At 44.6% G+C, this 21105-nt stretch overlaps 9 protein-coding genes across 9 annotated transcripts; 6 read left to right on the forward strand and 3 right to left on the reverse strand.

The window, feature by feature from the left end:
* Positions 1-594: 594 nt before the first annotated feature.
* BYT42DRAFT_630155 (uncharacterized protein) lies at positions 595-750 on the reverse strand (the record flags this gene model as incomplete). Its single annotated transcript, XM_051572440.1, has 1 exon — positions 595-750. A coding segment is annotated over one exon (156 nt), but the record flags the coding sequence as incomplete, so codon positions are not given.
* Positions 751-5949: 5199 nt separating this feature from the next.
* BYT42DRAFT_550434 (uncharacterized protein) lies at positions 5950-6479 on the forward strand (the record flags this gene model as incomplete). Its single annotated transcript, XM_051566133.1, has 2 exons — positions 5950-6025; positions 6133-6479. 2 exons carry the CDS (start codon positions 5950-5952, stop codon positions 6477-6479), a joined length of 423 nt encoding a protein of 140 aa, XP_051418041.1.
* Positions 6480-7595: 1116 nt separating this feature from the next.
* On the forward strand, positions 7596-8137 carry BYT42DRAFT_541515 (uncharacterized protein). Its single transcript, XM_051565557.1, has one exon. It carries the CDS (start codon positions 7764-7766, stop codon positions 7971-7973), a length of 210 nt encoding a protein of 69 aa, XP_051418042.1. The 5' UTR covers positions 7596-7763; the 3' UTR covers positions 7974-8137.
* A 1588-nt stretch (positions 8138-9725) lies between these two features.
* BYT42DRAFT_619007 (uncharacterized protein) lies at positions 9726-10284 on the reverse strand (the record flags this gene model as incomplete). Its single annotated transcript, XM_051572348.1, has 3 exons — positions 9726-9782; positions 9947-10161; positions 10215-10284. The coding sequence occupies 3 exons, from the start codon at positions 10282-10284 to the stop codon at positions 9726-9728; spliced, it is 342 nt and encodes a 113-aa protein (XP_051418043.1).
* Positions 10249-11037, forward strand: BYT42DRAFT_649474 (uncharacterized protein; the record flags this gene model as incomplete). Its single annotated transcript, XM_051572771.1, has 2 exons — positions 10249-10933; positions 11006-11037. The coding sequence occupies exons 1-2, from the start codon at positions 10474-10476 to the stop codon at positions 11035-11037; spliced, it is 492 nt and encodes a 163-aa protein (XP_051418044.1). The 5' UTR covers positions 10249-10473.
* Positions 11038-12519: 1482 nt separating this feature from the next.
* BYT42DRAFT_619009 (uncharacterized protein) lies at positions 12520-14228 on the forward strand (the record flags this gene model as incomplete). Its single annotated transcript, XM_051572349.1, has 2 exons — positions 12520-14049; positions 14076-14228. The coding sequence occupies 2 exons, from the start codon at positions 12520-12522 to the stop codon at positions 14226-14228; spliced, it is 1683 nt and encodes a 560-aa protein (XP_051418045.1).
* A 258-nt stretch (positions 14229-14486) lies between these two features.
* On the forward strand, positions 14487-15305 carry BYT42DRAFT_596222 (HPP family-domain-containing protein; the record flags this gene model as incomplete). Its single annotated transcript, XM_051570927.1, has 3 exons — positions 14487-14610; positions 14633-14694; positions 14760-15305. 3 exons carry the CDS (start codon positions 14487-14489, stop codon positions 15303-15305), a joined length of 732 nt encoding a protein of 243 aa, XP_051418046.1.
* Positions 15306-15636: 331 nt separating this feature from the next.
* BYT42DRAFT_590866 (uncharacterized protein) lies at positions 15637-16503 on the reverse strand. The gene is made up of 5 exons (XM_051570509.1): positions 16393-16503; positions 16247-16327; positions 16036-16172; positions 15881-15966; positions 15637-15819 (listed from the first exon to the last, which is right to left on the reverse strand). The coding sequence occupies exons 1-5, from the start codon at positions 16436-16438 to the stop codon at positions 15744-15746; spliced, it is 426 nt and encodes a 141-aa protein (XP_051418047.1). The 5' UTR covers positions 16439-16503; the 3' UTR covers positions 15637-15743.
* Positions 16504-18892: 2389 nt separating this feature from the next.
* Positions 18893-20741, forward strand: BYT42DRAFT_619012 (phosphoenolpyruvate carboxykinase [ATP]; the record flags this gene model as incomplete). Its single annotated transcript, XM_051572350.1, has 3 exons — positions 18893-19006; positions 19108-19662; positions 19749-20741. 3 exons carry the CDS (start codon positions 18893-18895, stop codon positions 20739-20741), a joined length of 1662 nt encoding a protein of 553 aa, XP_051418048.1.
* Positions 20742-21105: the final 364 nt, after the last annotated feature.

Here is a 21105-nt window from a genome sequence, read left to right on the forward strand (position 1 = left end):
CGGTAGGACAAGGCCATTGGCATGCTGGGCGAAGACACTGACGATGCCAACACAAAAAAGAGGACGATCGATTATTTAAAAGGAAGGAATGGCCATGTTGAGAACATGCAAGCGCCAGTGCATCGACTCATCAGCATCAGCATCATCCCCTTGCCAGAGTCTGCCACTTGCTCTGCCTGCGATACAAGAGACCCGTCACCGCAATTGCCAGACGAGGATATTAGAAACTGGCAATTTATTGAACAATAGCTGGAAGAAATCAGCAATGATGAAAAGAACTGGCAAGCTTGTTTCAGTGATGGCTGCTGAAAAAGCTGCTTCAATACACGTTAGCATTTGGAGTGCTTACCACCACTGGAAAAACAGCAACTGGTTCACAAAAAATACTTACGTATCAAAAATAAAAGAAAAGTGTAATCCTAACGAAAAAGGTTATGTTCTTGGGTGACATCCTTCATGTTCCAAAAACACCATGTTGTTTGTTGCCTTCGCACCCTGTACTTCTGGTTTTTATCTGTGGCGACGGCCAATGAGAAGCCGTCATTTTCCCGAAGAAACGAAAAATAGCGGTTTTTGTTGTCACAAGCTGTCCTTTCAGAGGTTTCTATACTTTACTTTTAGACTTGAGATGATAGGAGAAGAGAGGATAAATGCTTCCTCAGAGTGCAAATTGCGACGATCATGAGGTTGGAACGTGGAGGGAGAAGTCCAGTTGCCAAGCTTAACAACGTCATCCAGAGCGATGCCTCGGCGGCGGTCAGGGCCGAAGCGATAGATCGTATAGTGACTTAGCGTTCGGAGGTAGATAGGCGAATGAGTTTCCGGAGTCAACAACTGATTGTTGGCTACATAGACTGGTTTATTGGGGTGATAAAAGTTGATAAAAGTTGATAAACAAGGTATCCGAAGTCGACGTTAAGCTAGTGGTAATGTTGCAGTTGTGAAAGGCGCGTACGGGACAAAGGGTGGCGTCGTGGTGCGGATGGACGAGGAATGTTTGATGATCCAGTGCCCCTTTCTGCGCTCTTTAGGTGTGACCACTACAAGGTGAGAATATTGCCGGAAGATATTTAGTGGACGTCAACGAAATATGTTGGAGTTCGGAGGATCGTAGGAAGGTAGCCATGGTAATCAAGAAGAGAATCTTGGGTTGCGGCTGAGATAGAGTGCAATGTGTGTTTAAAGATATACCACTCAAATAGCGCAAGGTATTGCTCAAATCAATAGACGGGCGATGGATGGGACGGTAGCGCCGCGGAAGCAAGTGATGTTATCAAATCATTGACGCGAGTGTCAAATAACTAGAGAGTATGGTTGCTGATGAAAAGAGGTACCGCCTCCCTCCAGACTTTGATCGTACTCAGTTGATCGTGCCCAGTGCTGTGAATAATGAAAAAAATTAGCGAGATCGGCACCTGAAAGTCGGAAAAAGGATAGGATGATCGTGGGCCCAGGCCAGGAAAGCGAATCGAGCAGGAAGGTCAGCAACGTTGGTGACCGTTAAATAGAGCGGCTTGGCACTCAAGCGTTGCTGTGCTATTGGAGAGAGATCGGAAAGTTCTATCGCTGACAGAGAGTAGCCACACGGAGAGTCTCGAGGTCTTGTGGTGAAGCGCCACGCAGTCATCGGGCTGGTGCACTGAATGTGGCGATGATCGAAGTACTGTGGGGTTGCAGTGGCCAGGCGAAGGAGAAGTGGACGAGATAGGGCGGATTCCCAGCCCAGAGTCACCAGGGTCACCAGAGTCACCGGAGGAAGTATTGCGCGGACAATCTTGTGCAGGAATTATGTGATCAAGTTCCAAGCTTGTAATTGCAGGGATACGCGGTTTTCGTCATCCGAGTTGGGAAGCATAGTACCTTGTAAGGCTACGAGATCGAGAGCTTCTTCACGTAGGAATGCACGAATAAGGATTGTGTGATTTAGCTACTCCTTTGCAGAGACAGCGGCAATCGAGAGACCCAATAAGTAGACTCATTATTGAGAGTGTGGGGTAGAAGAAGGGTGGATGGACGAGGCTTCCTCACCCTCATCCTCATCCATGATGGTATCAGCACCGTCGTGACTGGGAATGTAATCTTCATCTTTATTAGCATTATATTTGCTGGTATCTAGGTTAAGAATTGTCACAGGAACAGTGTGTTGTATATTGGTTGAGACTTGAGTACGGTGAAACTGTTTTATTCTCGAAAGAGATCATCTCGACAATATCTTGCGGTAAAGAATATATATCGGGATCGGGATTTAATATACAAATGATGTGTCAATACTTTGTGTCTCTAATCTGCTTCAACCGAGGTAATTCTTCTGTAGTGGCATATGTAAGCCCTATCTATACAATACAGTGGAAGCGCCGTCAGACGTCGCTTCCTTCAGTTGCGTGTTGAGTGAAATCAGAGTGCCTTGATTAGTTGGGAGAGTCGCTAGAACGGCGAGCTACATTAAGTGACGGAGATCCATCACTGTGAGAATTTATAGAAGACAAGTTGGCCTGAGCAGAGTTGTCGGTCGATGATCCTGAAGCACTTGAATCTGGTTGGTTGACCAGTAGCCGGTCCAGCAAGTTGCTGTTGACACGGCGGGGTCCGTAACCTGCAGGCTGATTTTCTTTTTTGATCGTGGGAACGGAAGGCGTAGTTTCCTTCGTTTCAGAAGTGGAACTTGTGTTGTTGCGATGCTTTTTGGGGCAGAGCGTCGCAGGATTGGGGGAGGGCAAGCGACAGCAATGTGGCAGCTGTAATCTCTTGTCTTGTCCTGTCTTGTCTTATTCCTGTCCTGTGAAAGCACTAAACACCTTTTTGTTCCTGTCGCTTTCTTGTTTTATGCGTTTTCACCCTGTCACCCTCCAGTATTGTCCGTACTCTTAGATGGTGTGGTGGTTGATCGGCTGGCTTGCTCGCTATCGATGCTAGCAGTGATGGATTCGCGAAGACCCATTGGTTGCTGCCATAAAAAAGACCACCGAGCGATTGTTGTCGTCTTCTAAAAATCACTGTAGTCGACAACAACGCACAATTCTGTACCGGTAACTAATGAAACGAAGAATGTCAACATGCACTTATTCGTTGCTTCTATGAATAATGACGGCTTCTTATTGGCTGCTGCTAAAAAAGCACCCAGAAGATTGAACAGCTGTATTTTTAAATATCGAGAGCAATTTTCAGCGTGGTTTTTTTAGCACCAGCCAATGGGAAGCCGTCATTATTCATAAAAGCAATGATACGGGTATGTGGCTGGCGATTAAAGAAGAACGAAAATAGGGATCGGGGAATGAGTGGTAAGCGATAAAGCCCGCGGTACAGATATGATCAAGGTAAAATAAAACAGTGAAGGTCGTTGCACGGTTTCCGCCTTCCCGCAAAAATATACGATCAGTACCGTTCTGATAATACTCCTTATTGCCGTTCTGATACTGCAATCCAAGTATATTTCCGTGACAGTCAAAGTCGATATAATGTTAGAAATAGGGTCGTCAATAAGTCTGCTGTCAGCACGAAATAAACGTAAGGCCCCCAAAAAAATAGATCTCAAAGAAGAGTCGATTTATTCACAATGCACGATCAATTCGATTTAAGCTAAAATTTACATTCGCAAATTCCGGGCCGCATGCCGGACAGCCAACTCCGGACCAATATTTTAAATGCCGACCGGAACATCCACAACAGGCCGCATCAGCAACGAATAAGTGCATGTTGACGCTCTTCGTTTCATTAGTTTCCGGTACAGAATTGTGCGTTGTTGTCGAAACATATTTTCATTGGCTTGCGCATCTTCAATTCTTGTTTTGACCGGCAGCCAATGTAGATCCGCCATTTCAAAAAAAACCAAAAGAACAGGAGTTTAAAACAAATCGACAACAACAACTAAAACACTTGTTGTCGATTTTTTTTTTTTGTTGTCGATTTTTTTTAAACTCCTGTTCTTTTGGTTTTTTCAAAATGGCGGATTTTCATTGACTGTCGCCTTTTTAACTTTTGTTTTTTTGCCACTGGCAACCAATGTAAATCCGCCATTTTGAAAAAACCAAAAGAACAGGAGTTTAAAAAAAATCGACAACAAAAAAAAAAAATCGACAACAAGTGTTTTAGTTGTTGTTGTCGATTTGTTTTAAACTCCTGTTCTTTTGGTTTTTTCAAAATGGCGGATTTACATTGGTTGCCAGTGGCAAAAAAACAAAAGTTAAAAAGGCGACAGTCAATGAAAATCCGCCATTTTGAAAAAACCAAAAGAACAGGAGTTTAAAAAAAATCGACAACAAAAAAAAAAAATCGACAACAAGTGTTTTGTTGTTGTTGTCGATTTGTTTTAAACTCCTGTTCTTTTGGTTTTTTCAAAATGGCGGATTTACATTGGTTGCCAGTGGCAAAAAAACAAAAGTTAAAAAGGCGACAGTCAATGAAAATCCGCCATTTTGAAAAAACCAAAAGAACAGGAGTTTAAAAAAAATCGACAACAAAAAAGAAAATCGACAACAAGTGTTTTGTTGTTGTTTTGTTGTTTCGATTTGTTTTAAACTTCTGTTCTTTTTGTGTTTTTTTTGTTGTCGATTTTTTTTAAACTCCTGTTCTTTTGGTTTTTTTCAAAATGGCGGATTTTCATTGACTGTCGCCTTTTTAACTTTTGTTTTTTTGCCACTGGCAACCAATGTAAATCCGCCATTTTGAAAAAACCAAAAGAACAGGAGTTTAAACAAATCGACAACAACAACAAACACTTGTTGTCGTTTTTTTTTTTTTTTTGTCTGTTCCGCCATTTTGAAAAAACCAAAAGAACAGATTAAAACAAATCGACAACAACAACTAAAACACTTGTTGTCGATTTTTTTTTTTTGTTGTCGATTTTTTTAAACTCCTGTTCTTTTGGTTTTTTCAAAATGGCGGATTTACATTGGTTGCCAGTGGCAAAAAAACAAAAGTTAAAAAGGCGACAGTCAATGAAAATCCGCCATTTTGAAAAAACCAAAAGAACAGGAGTTTAAAAAAAATCGACAACAAAAAAAAAAAATCGACAACAAGTGTTTTAGTTGTTGTTGTCGATTTGTTTTAAACTCCTGTTCTTTTGGTTTTTTTTGAAATGGCGGATCTACATTGGCTGCCGGTCAAAACAAGAATTGAAGATGCGCAAGCCAATGAAAATATGTTTCGACAACAACGCACAATTCTGTACCGGAAACTAATGAAACGAAGAGCGTCAACATGCACTTATTCGTTGCTGATGCGGCCTGTTGTGGATGTTCCGGTCGGCATTTAAAATATTGGTCCGGAGTTGGCTGTCCGGCATGCGGCCCGGAATTTGCGAATGTAAATTTTAGCTTAAATCGAATTGATCGTGCATTGTGAATAAATCGACTCTTCTTTGAGATCTATTTTTTTGGGGGCCTTACGTTTATTTCGTGCTGACAGCAGACTTATTGACGACCCTATTTCTAACATTATATCGACTTTGACTGTCACGGAAATATACTTGGATTGCAGTATCAGAACGGCAATAAGGAGTATTATCAGAACGGTACTGATCGTATATTTTTGCGGGAAGGCGGAAACCGTGCAACGACCTTCACTGTTTTATTTTACCTTGATCATATCTGTACCGCGGGCTTTATCGCTTACCACTCATTCCCCGATCCCTATTTTCGTTCTTCTTTAATCGCCAGCCACATACCCGTATCATTGCTTTTATGAATAATGACGGCTTCCCATTGGCTGGTGCTAAAAAAACCACGCTGAAAATTGCTCTCGATATTTAAAAATACAGCTGTTCAATCTTCTGGGTGCTTTTTTAGCAGCAGCCAATAAGAAGCCGTCATTATTCATAGAAGCAACGAATAAGTGCATGTTGACATTCTTCGTTCATTAGTTACCGGTACAGAATTGTGCGTTGTTGTCGACTACAGTGATTTTTAGAAGACGACAACAATCGCTCGGTGGTCTTTTTTATGGCAGCAACCAATGGGTCTTCGCGAATCCATCACTGCTAGCATCGATAGCGAGCAAGCCAGCCGATCAACCACCACACCATCTAAGAGTACGGACAATACTGGAGGGTGACAGGGTGAAAACGCATAAAACAAGAAAGCGACAGGAACAAAAAGGTGTTTAGTGCTTTCACAGGACAGGAATAAGACAAGACAGGACAAGACAAGAGATTACAGCTGCCACATTGCTGTCGCTTGCCCTCCCCCAATCCTGCGACGCTCTGCCCCAAAAAGCATCGCAACAACACAAGTTCCACTTCTGAAACGAAGGAAACTACGCCTTCCGTTCCCACGATCAAAAAAGAAAATCAGCCTGCAGGTTACGGACCCCGCCGTGTCAACAGCAACTTGCTGGACCGGCTACTGGTCAACCAACCAGATTCAAGTGCTTCAGGATCATCGACCGACAACTCTGCTCAGGCCAACTTGTCTTCTATAAATTCTCACAGTGATGGATCTCCGTCACTTAATGTAGCTCGCCGTTCTAGCGACTCTCCCAACTAATCAAGGCACTCTGATTTCACTCAACACGCAACTGAAGGAAGCGACGTCTGACGGCGCTTCCACTGTATTGTATAGATAGGGCTTACATATGCCACTACAGAAGAATTACCTCGGTTGAAGCAGATTAGAGACACAAAGTATTGACACATCATTTGTATATTAAATCCCGATCCCGATATATATTCTTTACCGCAAGATATTGTCGAGATGATCTCTTTCGAGAATAAAACAGTTTCACCGTACTCAAGTCTCAACCAATATACAACACACTGTTCCTGTGACAATTCTTAACCTAGATACCAGCAAATATAATGCTAATAAAGATGAAGATACATTCCCAGTCACGACGGTGCTGATACCATCATGGATGAGGATGAGGGTGAGGAAGCCTCGTCCATCCACCCTTCTTCTACCCCACACTCTCAATAATGAGTCTACTTATTGGGTCTCTCGATTGCCGCTGTCTCTGCAAAGGAGTAGCTAAATCACACAATCCTTATTCGTGCATTCCTACGTGAAGAAGCTCTCGATCTCGTAGCCTTACAAGGTACTATGCTTCCCAACTCGGATGACGAAAACCGCGTATCCCTGCAATTACAAGCTTGGAACTTGATCACATAATCCTGCACAAGATTGTCCGCGCAATACTTCCTCCGGTGACTCTGGTGACCCTGGTGACTCTGGGCTGGGAATCCGCCCTATCTCGTCCACTTCTCCTTCGCCTGGCCACTGCAACCCCACAGTACTTCGATCATCGCCACATTCAGTGCACCAGCCCGATGACTGCGTGGCCGCTTCACCACAAGACCTCGAGACTCTCCGTGTGGCTACTCTCTGTCAGCGATAGAACTTTCCGATCTCTCTCCAATAGCACAGCAACGCTTGAGTGCCAAGCCGCTCTATTTAACGTCACCAACGTTGCTGACCTTCCTGCTCGATTCGCTTTCCTGGCCTGGGCCCACGATCATCCTATCCTCTTTTCCGACTTTCAGGTGCCGATCTCGCTAATTTTTTTCATTTATTCACAGCACTGGCACGATCAACTGAGTACGATCAAAGTCTGGAGGGAGGCGGTACCTCTTCTTCATCAGCAACCATACTCTCTAGTTATTTGACACTCGCGTCAATGATTTGATAACATCACTTGCTTCCGCGGCGCTACCGCTCCCCATCCATCGCCCGTCTATTGATTTGAGCAATACCTTGCGCTATTTGAGTGGTATATCTTTAAACACACATTGCACTCTATCTCAGCCGCAACCCAAGATTCTCTTCTTGATTACCATGGCTACCTTCCTACGATCCTCCGAACTCCAACATATTTCGTTGACGTCCACTAAAATATCTTCCGGCAATATTCTCACCTTTGTAGTGGTCACACCTAAAGAGCGCAGAAAGGGGCACTGGATCATCAAACCATTCCTCGTCCATCCGCACCACGACGCCACCCTTTGTCCCGTACGCGCCTTTCAACAACTGCAACATTACCACTAGCTTAACGTCGACTTTCGGATACCTTGTTTATCAACTTTTATCAACTTTTATCACCCCAATAAACCAGTCTATGTAGCCAACAATCAGTGTTGACTCCGGAAACTCATTCGCCTATCTACCTCCGAACGCTAAGTCACTATACGATCTATCGCTTCGGCCCTGACCGCCGCCGAGGCATCGCTCTGGATGACGTTGTTAAGCTTGGCAACTGGACTTCTCCCTCACGTTCCAACCTCATGATCGTCGCAATTTGCACTCTGAGGAAGCATTTATCCTCTCTTCTCCTATCATCTCAAGTCTAAAAGTAAAGTATAGAAACCTCTGAAAGGACAGCTTGTGACAACAAAAAACCGCTATTTTTCGTTTCTTCGGGAAAATGACGGCTTCTCATTGGCCGTCGCCACAGATAAAACCAGAAGTACAGGGTGCGAAGGCAACAAACAACATGGTGTTTTTGGAACATGAAGGATGTCACCCAAGAACATAACCTTTTTCGTTAGGATTACACTTTTCTTTTATTTTTGATACGTAAGTATTTTTTGTGAACCAGTTGCTGTTTTCCAGTGGTGGTAAGCACTCCAAATGCTAACGTGTATTGAAGCAGCTTTTTCAGCAGCCATCACTGAAACAAGCTTGCCAGTTCTTTTCATCATTGCTGATTTCTTCCAGCTATTGTTCAATAAATTGCCAGTTTCTAATATCCTCGTCTGGCAATTGCGGTGACGGGTCTCTTGTATCGCAGGCAGAGCAAGTGGCAGACTCTGGCAAGGGGATGATGCTGATGCTGATGAGTCGATGCACTGGCGCTTGCATGTTCTCAACATGGCCATTCCTTCCTTTTAAATAATCGATCGTCCTCTTTTTTGTGTTGGCATCGTCAGTGTCTTCGCCCAGCATGCCAATGGCCTTGTCCTACCGTGATTCTGCATCATCGATTACACGTAGCAAGTAGCTAATACGTGATCAGCCGTAACTTGATAATTGAAGATCCGTTCCGCGATGCAGTACAACTGCTTAATCGTCGGGTCATTATGGTGGGCGTGTTCGGCCAATGATTGTTTTTGTTCACCGAAGAATGAGCAAAGCGCAACAACCGGGTCCAACAGTGTTTTATCCATACGCGCTTTTTCAAGAAATTGAAAGGAACATTTATCTGCCCACGGATAGCACGGCGACTTGCGAAAAAGAGGCTTTGATTTGAGCTTCGTTGCTTATCGTCCAGAGCAGACAAGAGGGACAAAGCAGAATCATCGTCGGGCCTAGCCGACGCTCCCGACACCACATATGGCCAGAAGAAGAATGTCATCCATTTGGTCGAGGGCGATCAACATCAACCGAAAACTGTTGAACGCTTGCCGGTGTTCCCCCTGGAAAGCATTCACAAACGTTTTGGGCGTCCCGCAGCTGACCACGTCGGGCACAAGTGCCCAACTGCAAAAAGTCGGCACGCCATGAACTGCCAAACCACAAAATCCGACCATCGTTCACGCCGCATTGGCGGCAAGTTGCGAAAATAACGGAAAACGCCCATTGTCAGGCGCAGTGTCGCATCTGAATGACCAAGACCGGCGGCTGCATTCATGTATGGCAATCACCAGAACGATCGGTGCCACGCCATACTCGGTCGCAATTTCCTCCCAGTAACGGGAAACACAGTACAAGAAGTTGTTATCGACAACATCTTGCACCTCGCACCTCGATGAGGACGCGTGGCAGGTTTTTGAGCTGTCGGCGGCATAACAACATTGTACTTCAATCCATATGGCCATTCAGTAGATCTTGTTCAATATTCGTCAATGGTGCCTTGTCCTAATCCGAACGATGGGAAGAACCAGAACCAGAACCAGTGAGTATACACTGAATTCTAATAGTGCCGAGAAGAAAATCAAAATTAGAAAAACTAAATAATGATATGCAATTTTTAAACATTAAAAGATGATATATATGATATTTTTTAACTCACCAACGATTACTCCGATAAGTATATTTTCTTCGCTTCTTCGCACTGCAACACAAGCTTGCTCCTCAGGTCTGTTCCCGGACGGTGGCGAAGGATGAAGGAAATCAAATATACGGTGTCGACAATGACCTTCTTGGTACTTGCACGAGAAGCACACCTTGGTCAAAGTACCGCCATCTAATCGAACCCCTTCTCGTCGACCTTGGTCCAAGTGAGCTTGCGGTGCACCTGCTCGTCAATCCAGTCGGAAAGCTGCATAGAGATGGGTCTCAAGAGTTCACACCCCTTGACCTTGATGGGCGTACGAAGGGAGCGGACAAAGTTGTAAACTAACTCCCGGTCTTGAGGCATGTTGGCTTCCTGTACTTTAAGAGGACTTCCCCTACTACTGGCGCTCCCTTTTGTTACCAGCATGATAGCTACCATCGTGCTCGTAGCCGCCACTCGACTGCGAAGAACCGCCGCATGAAGCCTTCCCTCGCTTGGATGTGAAGCGAGTTTCTATTTCTCTTCTTTTGACGGCGATCTACTACGGAAAACATGCTCGCCACCCCTCCGGGCAGTCTGGAGGACCTGAGAACAGGGTCCGTCTCTGCCCCCCCGGTGATCAGTGCACCGCGAGTCCACTTGGACCAAGGTCAAACACACCTTGATCAAGGTGTGTTTGTCCGTCCCAGTGGTAAGGTGTTGATATCAACACCTTGGCACTGTTTTTTCTTCCACGTTTCGTCAACCGTCTCGGAGCGAATCTTCAACGGTGACGTACCACTGAAAACATGTTCGCCGCGCACGGGACAGTCTGGAGGACTTGGGAACAGGGCCCGTCTCTGCGCATTGCAAGTCCACTTGGACCAAAGTCAAAGACACCTTGACCAAGGTGCGTTTCAGCACAAGTATCAAGAGGGTGTTGTCAACACCTTGTACGATTTTTTCGATTACCCTTGGCCAACCGATCCGTTCTTTTCCCGTTCCCCTTCACCAACCGTCCAGGAACGGATCGGTTCAGCAAGTTTTTCTCGGGACTATTAGAATTCAGTTTACTTTCACTGATTCTTCTCATGGTTTGGATTAGGACCCAACGCCATTGACGATTGCTGGCCATGATCGCATCACGATATAACGAGGCAGCAGTCATCCTGACGAGGACGTCGATAACTCAGACGCCAAAAAGCGAACTTTAGACTGGCTGCACGAAGTAATGACATACGTTCGAACATGCAAGCGGTAATGCATGAGCCCGACGTCACCTTCGCCGGAGGTTACATACAAAAACGACCATGAGTCGAACAACGCCAACGCAAGAAATTGGCAATACGTTCAAGCATACAAGGAAGGAGTTGATGACAAGATCAACTGGAAAGCTTGCTTTTATGGTGGCGCCGCCAAGGTTACTTCAGTAATTATTCAACATGTCAGCCTCAAGAGCGCTTACCACCAATGGAAAAAAAAAAAAAAAACTCATTGACTCAAAAGTAACGTTTTTATATCAAAAATAAAAGAGATTACCGTGGCCGAGTTAGTTAGTGACGTACAAACAACGGGGAGAATCTGTGAGACACCGAGTAAAGAGGAAAAAGTGTATCTTGTTTGACATAACAGAAAAAAAAGCCAGTTGAGCTGTCGAAAACAATGAAAATTGAAGGTGTCGAAAACAACCCTTTGGAAGATGACGGTTTTTCATTCATTGGCTGGATTACGCTTGACATCAAAGGCTCGCTGGCAAGTACACTGACAGCATGCGTGGCAAACATATAAAAGACATTCGCAAGGCAAATTACCTTATTTTTATATCAATGATCTTGATTCCATGGAATTAGGGCTCTCTTATAGTGCCTGCCTTTCAAGACTTATCCATCTTTGAAAGAGCGAGAATATACTACCTTAAATTAAGCAATTGTGTGAATGCCTAACTTTAAATCACTTAGCCTCAGACTAATAGATTGCAATGTTGTTTTACAACGTCAAACAAAGTAGTTCGCGATATTATTAATTCTGGAATGCTTGCTTTAACTTTTTCCTTACTTCGTCGCAGAACGACTGAAGGAAACTTTTTCGAACTTTCCAGAGGTAAGGCAGCTAAATATTCAGCGACTAGCAGGATGAGGTGTGAACTTTTTGTTTCCTTTCGCGCGACTGGATATAGAAATCCGGATCGTACAGTGAGGTAAAATAACTACATATCCAATGATCGCATCCATCATTTTTGACCAACGCAAAGGAGAATACTTCACTCTAGTTTATCGGTTTTTACCAAAAAAAAACCATATAACTGCATTCCTTCATTGGTAACCAGCTTTTGAACATATTATCTGCACGCGCTTTTGTTATCTTGTGAAGCCAGTTCCCACTGGGATATCCTGTGAATGGACTAACAAATATTTTCTAAAGTCCAGCAGATTGTCTAAAAACAGAAAGAAACATGACGTAAGAAAACACGCATTGGCCCGGTTTGATCGTATGGGATGAATTAGGTTTTCAATCCCAGCCAAGCAAAAAAAAAAATCACGCATAACTGGACTTTTTTTTAGACACCTTTACCCTCTATTGTTCTATCTTTTTCTATCATTCTTTTGTTACTTTCTCTCAATGTATTTCGATCATTCAACCGTAGGACTTCTTGTTCGTCCAGGAGTTTCTGTCCTTCAAAGAACGCTGTCGTTGGATGATTACCTCCAACTGCAGGCTTTGCTTCGGTACGAGCAAGCGCAACGTCAGCAGCAGTACCATCATCATCAGCCTCATCATCCGCATCACCACGCTGGTCACGCTCATTATAATCATCAGCACATGCACCCTTATGCATCGCCGGATTCATGGAGAGCAAGGCGCGAACAAGCCCGGCTGCAGCAAGCCATCGAGAATCTGAGACTTCTCAAAGAAAATTATCGACGGGAAAAATGCCGTCAAATTGAGCGATGTCTCGCAAATTATAGACAAAGGGCGCTTATCCGTGCCGTTCAACAGGAAGAAGAAGAACGGTTCTATCGCCAGTGTCTCGCTGCGGCCATTGAACGTCAGCGAGCCAATGCGTTTTGGCGGCAATACGTAGCCAATCGAGAAGCTACAGGTCAAAAACCCGCCGCCACGAATGCCGACTCGTCTGAGGAAGAAGATCCGGAATTCCTAGATTATCGTTCCCAACGTCTGGCTTCACTTCTTAAAACGGTCTTTGGGCAGGTCGATGATACACTGGTGACTGAACAGCAAGAACAAGACCAGCATGAACCGAAAGAAGAGGACAGCGAGGAAGAACAGCAGTCGTACGGCGATCTTTGGAATTACATTGCTGAGCAACAAGCCCAACGAGACGAAAACTCTGATGAATACGTTCCGGAAAATGAAACACCGCGATCCGCTTTCTTGGCCCCGGAGCATGAGCAGCTGAGAGACGAAAAGACATGCAACGAAACTGCTCCACAAACGGAAGTCCCGAAACAGGAAGCACCGGAAAAGGAAGAATCTCCGCGAGTCGAAGAAGAGGAAAGCGAGGAGGAACCAAAAGAGGATACAATTAAAGCATTACCGCCAGTGGATAGTCACGTCATGACCTTGAAAGATTTACTCAACGAATTGGTGGCTGTGCCCGTGAATGCTGAAGAAAGCGATGAACCCAAACCATCGGGTATTTGGGCCGCCGATGATCCTCACATCGTGGGTGGTCCCGAAGAAAAGGAAGAACCCAGCCCTTCCAAGCAACTCGATATTCCCGACTTTGCACCACAGCATGTTGTTACCGCCGCGGAACCCTCGCCGATGAAAGAAATCAGACAAGGAATCGCATCGCTTGAGGCTAAAGAAGCGGAAGAGCTTGAGAACGAAGCTCAACGTGTCCATGAAATTGCGGCTCAGCAGCGTCAAGACGACCAAGTGAGTCCTATCGAACCACTTACAAAAGAAAATCCACCAGCAAACGAGGAAGCAGACGAGCAAGAAAACGATGAACGTTTTGGTCAATTGAAAAAACTAAAGGAAGAGTTGGATGGTATCAGGGTGAAATACGAACACCAGTTATCGGGGGCTCCGCTTCAGTTCCAGAAATCGCATGGCACCTTGTTATTGACGGCCACGACGGCGAACAATCGAGCATTTTGGGATGCGAGGACGAGATCATGCGATGTATGTTTAAATTGGACGCCGTGCAGTCCGAGGGGAACGAGAACATCCGACGTCAAAGAAGAGCGCTTGTCAAGGAAGCTGAAGCCATGCTTGAAACCCTGGATGAACACAAACAAGACGAATTGGAGAAAGCACGCCATCATGATCAGAGCCGTCGGTCTTCCGCCGTGCATGCGTGAAGAAACACACACACCGAAAAAAAAGGGGTGATCCTCAATAGAGTAAAAAAACCAAGCGAAAAGCACACCATCCACACATGCATATGTATATATATAAAAAAAATTTACGCACAATGACATGACTCGCTTGATTTCCAGAAAATCAAAAAAAAGACTTAATATATTCCACATTTTTGGCCAATGAGACCAACTTTTTGTTATGTTTCTCTGGATAAAAAAAAACTGTTCCGCCGCTTAGTAATTTTTGTTGATTGATCCATGTTTACTCTCGCTTCGTTACCATATCCTATAGCCCATTTCCTTGGTTATCGCAAGCCTACATATAAGCCACGCATATTGCCATTATGGCGAGTGTGTCTCTGGTCATTCCTGCGGAGCGTGGGTTGGCATCATAATCTTGGAAGTGGTGTTTGCATGTGGTGCCCAGTTCCAGATCCATAAAACGCCCGTCATTATTGGCAGTTTTGTAAGTCCATGAAATAAAACGGCATGATGAGATGCAATGGCCGACTCATTCCACCATTGGTATAGGGTGCATCGGCGGTGCTGTTGTATGGTGCGATTGATTCACCTTTGGGGCAACCGCGCAACGCCTTTTTTGGGCATTTTTTCGGTGCCTTGGTGGGCGTGATTATCTCTCAATTGTTTACCCAAGTACCCAAAGATTGGGTATCTGAGGGTCAAGAGCATGCTGTTATGTGGGTTGCCGGAGCCACAGCGATGGCATTGACGTTGGTTGTTATGCAAGTCACTAAGACGGTGCATCCGCCTGGGGGAGCCACAGCCCTGATTGCGGTGGTACAAGATACGGCGGTGGCCATGAAATGGTACTACATTGGCATTGTGGTGTTATCCATCTCATTGCAGATCTGTATTGCTACTCTTATCAATAATATCGATCGTCGTTACCCTATCTATTGGTGGTCACCCAAGAAATTTCCAATGACGTTCGATCCCACTACTGCTTCCACAGTGATACCCCGGCCTCACGAAGTGGCCAATAACGAAGAATTGGTGGTGGGACGACAGCAGTTTGACAGAAGCCGAAAGAGGACAGATGGAGCCGAAAACCAGTAACATGCAAAGCCGGACCAGCTCATCGTCTACAGTCTTGCAACAGATTTACCAACCTTTGAATGAAGCCACCCGCCTCTTGTCAAAAAATCACTTCCATTACGTCATTTTGCCCGAAGATGCTCCCATCGTTCTTTCACCGACAACCGCTCCAATTGCTCACCGATGAGGAACGAGCCTGCCTGGACCGTATCCACGCAAAGTTGAAGGCCGCTGAATCATAGACAGTGGTCGATCTGTTTTTGCTGAGCTGCCTTTACCTATTTATTCTTGCATTGTTCCGCTAATGCTGTCTGCACTTATTCCACAGCAAAACTGTTATTCACATCCCATTATCTTTATTTGCTTTTTAGAATTTTCATTTTATTCAGTGATGTACTTTTACATCGTTTTGCTTTCCCTGTCATCAAAATCAACAATAATCATCGGTTTATATTCTATTTATTTCTTTTCTCCTTGAAGGGTGACTACCACCTTTCTATCGCCGCCGTGATTGCGATGCTCACAAAGATAGATGCTACATCATACCATGTTAGCCATCACTCGCTTCCTCGATAAGTAACATGCTTCTAATTTACCCTTGCCATGTGCCTGTTGCCAGGCGACCGTTTGAAATGGGAATATTCAACGAAACACCGATAATGCCGGATTTCAAATGACCAGGCTGCAGAGCGATCCAAATTAGATAACCACCATAAAAAAACAACAACTCATGATGAGATATGCAAATTACCATATCATCTGGGCCTTCATCGGTATGAATATATGGAAAATCTTCAGGACAGATTTTATCAAGCGCCATATTCATATCGCGTCGCACATCAGGATCGCAGTTCTCATTGAGCATCAATGAGGCAGATGTATGTTGTACTAAAAACAATAACCCATGAGCATCGCCACGCTCACCCGATCCACGCAGCTCACCGTCAAAGTACCCAACTTACAGAAAATATTGGCCATGCCGACCTTGTAGTCGCGAATCTCGGGCACTTGTTTTACAATTTCGTCATGGACCAAATGGCAACCTAACAAGTCCGTATACGGCGCTTCAACAGTTGTATTCGTACATTGTTTGATTGTGGTAACCTACCTTTGCCACGTCTTTGCAATCGAATTTGGCGTTGGAACCAGCTCATTTCTTTGTTAGACCAATTACTTTGCAGAAGAAAAAAAAAACCAGAATGCGAGGAAAAAAATGGGACGCGGATGAATGATATGAACTGAGTGTCACAGTTTCCAAAATTGGAACACAAGTCCTGAAATGTTGTCTGTGCGGCTATTTCGTCACGTCCAAGCTTGAATTTTTTTAATTTAATTTTTTCGCCTAGCAGCACATCACATGCACCATAACATTGAAGCACGACGCATCGGTAAAAGCTCGTCGGAACGGATGTGATGGTTTATTTTGAGCCATAACAGCCAGAAGAGGCGATATTATCCAAAAATGTTCCTCAGCCGATATTCAACATGAAAACGTCCCGCTTGAACCCATCATCTACCATTTCCATGGAAATGATATAACCCAATCCCATATGAAAAAATTTTCTAAGGATATCTTCAGAGTAACTCTCTCTGTCTCTGAAGAATACGTACTGGATTGTCAAATTTTGTATTATTCATAGAAGACATATTGCGTATCAAAAATGGCCAGTCTTCAGCATAGAGAAATCAAATCAGGCTGCGTTAATTCAAAAATTGATGGGATCTTTCCGTTTTGGCGCACTGGCCTAGCTACCCGGAAAAACGATCGAATCACTGTATCTTTGTCCCTCAAACTCGTCCTGCCAACATCAAGTCCAAGGCTGCCTACCAGAAACTCTGTTACGGAAAGATTTCTTCAGCTTTGTTCATTATTTACGGAAACAATAGACCATCGACTAGCGGAATCAAACAGAAAATACGCAAGTGCTTCGCTGCTCAGAACGAAACGGCATACAAGGCATCATTTGCTTGATTTGATCTGCTACAATGAGTTCAGTGCTGTTTCTTATCCGCAACAAAATATCCTTGTTTGAGAGATTTTGTCAATGCATTGCTAAGAACTTTTTTGAATCGAAAGTTCGATCGAATTTGCTGTCTTACTCAGTAATTAGCAAATTCGGTAAACTCAATAATTTTTCCTTTTCAAGACCTGATCAAGCTCAGGAAATTGCATGATTCTCAAATATTTTCATGCAAACAAGCCGACAGGTCCAAGAAGGTATATCCGAAATTCTAATGCTTGTACTGTATATGCCTCCCCTGTGCTGCTCATGAACCAACGTTTGCTATCCCTACCTTAAAAAGCGGCACCATAATATACGCTGGGAATAAATGACGTAGCAGTAATAGAAGGTTTTATTTCATTGAATGCTTGCTTTAATGCAATTTACGGATCTCCTTGTGTGTGACCTTATTTTGCTCTGCACCCTCAAAGGAAACGGCAATGTCAAGGAAATACGAATGATCCCGCTGAAGAGTTGTTCGAGAAAACAACAAGGTTTCCGTTCCGAGCTGACCTTTAAAAGTGAATCCGGTTACCGTGGAACAGAGATTCCCTTGACGAGGGAGTGGAGTGCTCCTCTTTTTTGAACCGTAAATGGTTTCATACTTAGCGTGTGTCTGAGTTGTTGACCGAAAATACGACAAAGTAAAGACTGTAAATGAGCACAAATGAGAAGACCGGTCATGGCGTCATACGCTTCAGGTTTTTCGTGCCCGCCCACAATAGCTTGCTTTTCACATGTGCCAGCCATTCGGAGCTGCAATTAAAAAATGGATATCCTGGAGCAAATGGGAGCTGGAGCCAATAAGAGTCGCATGATACCAAATAGGGTAAAATGCCTTTCTTCCAACCGACCCTCCAAGGGTTGTCTCCGAGAGAACGAGACTGGGGCACCTTGATCGTGGCCTTGATAATTTGTCGATGGTTGAACTGTGCAACTAAATGACGCAAAACAACCTAAGGGTAAAGGAGATTGAAATCGATTCCAAGGAACCGCTCGGCTGGTGTTCACCTAGACAGAAAACGAAGAAGGAAAAAAAGAGCCACCGAAACTACCAGTTGTTTCCCACGCGAAAAGAATGAGGGCAGCGCATAAAAAATTCCTATAGGGTGATGGTTTCTACCCCACACAGCGTCTGACTTGAGTTTTCTTATTTTTCAGTCGTGATCATGGTTTACCCAAAGCACTTTTTTTTTCACGCCTTTTTACAAATATATTAACGCTAATAAATTTGTGAAGCCATTGAATTACATTTGTCACTCAAAGGTGATTTATTTCGCGGTCTTTTTGTAACGGTACATGCGTCATTTTGCTATGAGGAGCATAATGACTAGGGCGAAATCGGGAACGATGTTCTCCGATCAGTCCCCTTGGAGACTGCAAAAGGCAACCTGGTGAGCGGGGTCTGAAAGAATGACGACGAATCCCATGTGGGGCAGACCTGCTTTTCCGTGAGTGGTCGAAAGCGTCTACTCCGATCGGAAGAGACGCTTTCTGAAAAAGACGAGGTAAAACCGATGTGGGGAATATATATAGAGGGGTCAAAGATCGCCTTGAACGATAACTCTATCTTTTTTTTTGTTCCTTCTATAACTTATTATCATTATGGTTGCTTCCAGACCCGGTTCCCCTTACACAGGCCGTCCTACCAGCTCTTGCTCGACCCACACCAAGGTCGAGGAAGAATTGCATGAAGTTGCCGGTATTGATTACGATAAGGTACCATTATCCTACAGTCGCATACCGCCTGATGATCATTCGGGGCTACATATTGGTGAACTTGGTGTACTTACTATTGGCTTGGCATCATGTTATTATAGGTTACTATCAAGCGCAACCCTTCTGTTGCTGTCTTGTACGAAGAAGCTTTGACCTATGAACAAGGTACCGTGATTTCCTCCGCCGGTGCTTTGTGTGCCTACTCTGGCAAGAAGACTGGTCGTTCTCCCAAGGACAAGCGTATCGTCGAAGAAGAAACCTCTTCCAAGGATATCTGGTGGGGTCCCGTCAACTCCCCCATCTCTGAACAGGTCTTCTTGATTAACCGTGAACGTGCTGTTGATTATTTGAATACCCGTACTCGTCTCTACGTGTTCGATGGTTTCGCCGGTTGGGATCCCAAGTACCGCATCAAGGTCCGTGTGGTGGCTTCCCGTGCCTACCACTTGTTGTTCATGCGCAATATGTTGATCCGTCCCACCGAAGAAGAATTGGAGAACTTTGGTACCCCCGACTTCACCATCTTCAACGCTGGTGAATTCCCTGCTAACCGCTACACCACCGGTATGACCTCTACCACATCGGTGTCTATCAACTTCAAGCGTGCTGAAATGGTCATCCTCGGTACTGAATACGCTGGTGAAATGAAGAAGGGTGTAAGTATTTGGAGAAAAACTTGGCGATACAAGAAAGACAAAGGATCAAAGGAAAAAATTGGGTACTAAATGGTTGGGTTATTTAGATCTTCACTGTCATGCATTACCTTATGCCCAAGGCTGGTGTGTTGTCTCTTCACTCTTCTGCCAACGAAGGTCCCGATGGCGATGTTTCCCTCTTCTTTGGTTTGTCCGGTACCGGCAAGACCACTCTCAGTGCCGATCCCAAGCGTAAATTGATCGGTGATGACGAACACTGCTGGTCCGATCAGGGTGTCTTCAACATTGAAGGTGGTTGCTATGCCAAGTGCATTGACTTGTCTGCCGAGAAGGAACCCGATATTTTCAACGCTATCAAGTTCGGTTCCATCTTGGAAAACGTTGTGTTGGATGAAGAGACTCGTGTCGTTGATTACTCTGATGACTTCCTTACTGAGAACACTCGTTGCGCTTACCCCATCTACCACATTCCCAACGCCAAGCTTCCTTGCATGGGTGGTCACCCCAAGAACATCATCTTGTTGACCTGCGATGCTTTCGGTGTGCTTCCTCCTGTGTCCAAGTTGACTCCCGAACAAGCCATGTACCACTTCATCTCCGGCTACACCACCAAGGTTCCCGGCACTGAAGACGGTATTGTTGAACCTACCGCTACTTTCTCGGCCTGTTTCGGTGCTCCCTTCTTGGTGCTTCACCCTCAACGCTATGCCACCATGTTGGCTCAGAAGATGTCTGAACACAAGGCTAACGCCTGGTTGATCAACACCGGCTGGATCGGTGGTAAGGCTGGCGTGGCCAAGCGTTGCCCTCTCAAGTACACTCGTGCTATTTTGGATGCTATTCATAACGGTGAATTGGCCAATGCTGAATACGCCCACTACGATGTCTTCAACCTCCAGGTCCCTACCAAGGTCACCAACGTTCCTGATGAGCTTCTGGATCCTCGCAAGATCTGGATGGGTACTCCCAAGGAATTCGATGAATCCTTGCACAAGGTGGCCGGTATGTTTGTCGAGAACTTCAAGACCTTCCAGGATGGTGCTTCTCCCGAAACCTTGGCTGCCGGTCCCAAGTTGTAAATTCGCTCAGAAAAGAAAATAAGTACCCTCTCTTTCCCAAATCCCAACTTGTTTCTAATATTTCATCGCATCTACCCACTTCTTTATTATTCCTTCTCCATCACATCATTTCCTATTATTTCCCTTTTTTTTTTCTTTCTGTATAATTTGCGATCATTTAGAATTCTTCCAATCAATTGTCCATTGATGGAATAAAAAAGTATATATTTGTCTTTTGTATCATCTATCCAAGAACTGGTTCTAATCATGTTTAGTGTTGAACTGCTGAGCTCCAAACCAGTACTTCTGATATGGCGGAATCTTTTTTTAGGGAATATCAGGGGTTGCTATTCTTATTCCTTTTCGGTTCCTTTTATAGTCGGTG

The sequence above is a fragment of the Radiomyces spectabilis genome (genome assembly GCF_025331425.1).
Source record: "Radiomyces spectabilis strain NRRL 2753 chromosome Unknown BYT42scaffold_22, whole genome shotgun sequence".
NCBI classification, from domain to species: Eukaryota; Fungi; Mucoromycota; class Mucoromycetes; order Mucorales; family Radiomycetaceae; genus Radiomyces; species Radiomyces spectabilis.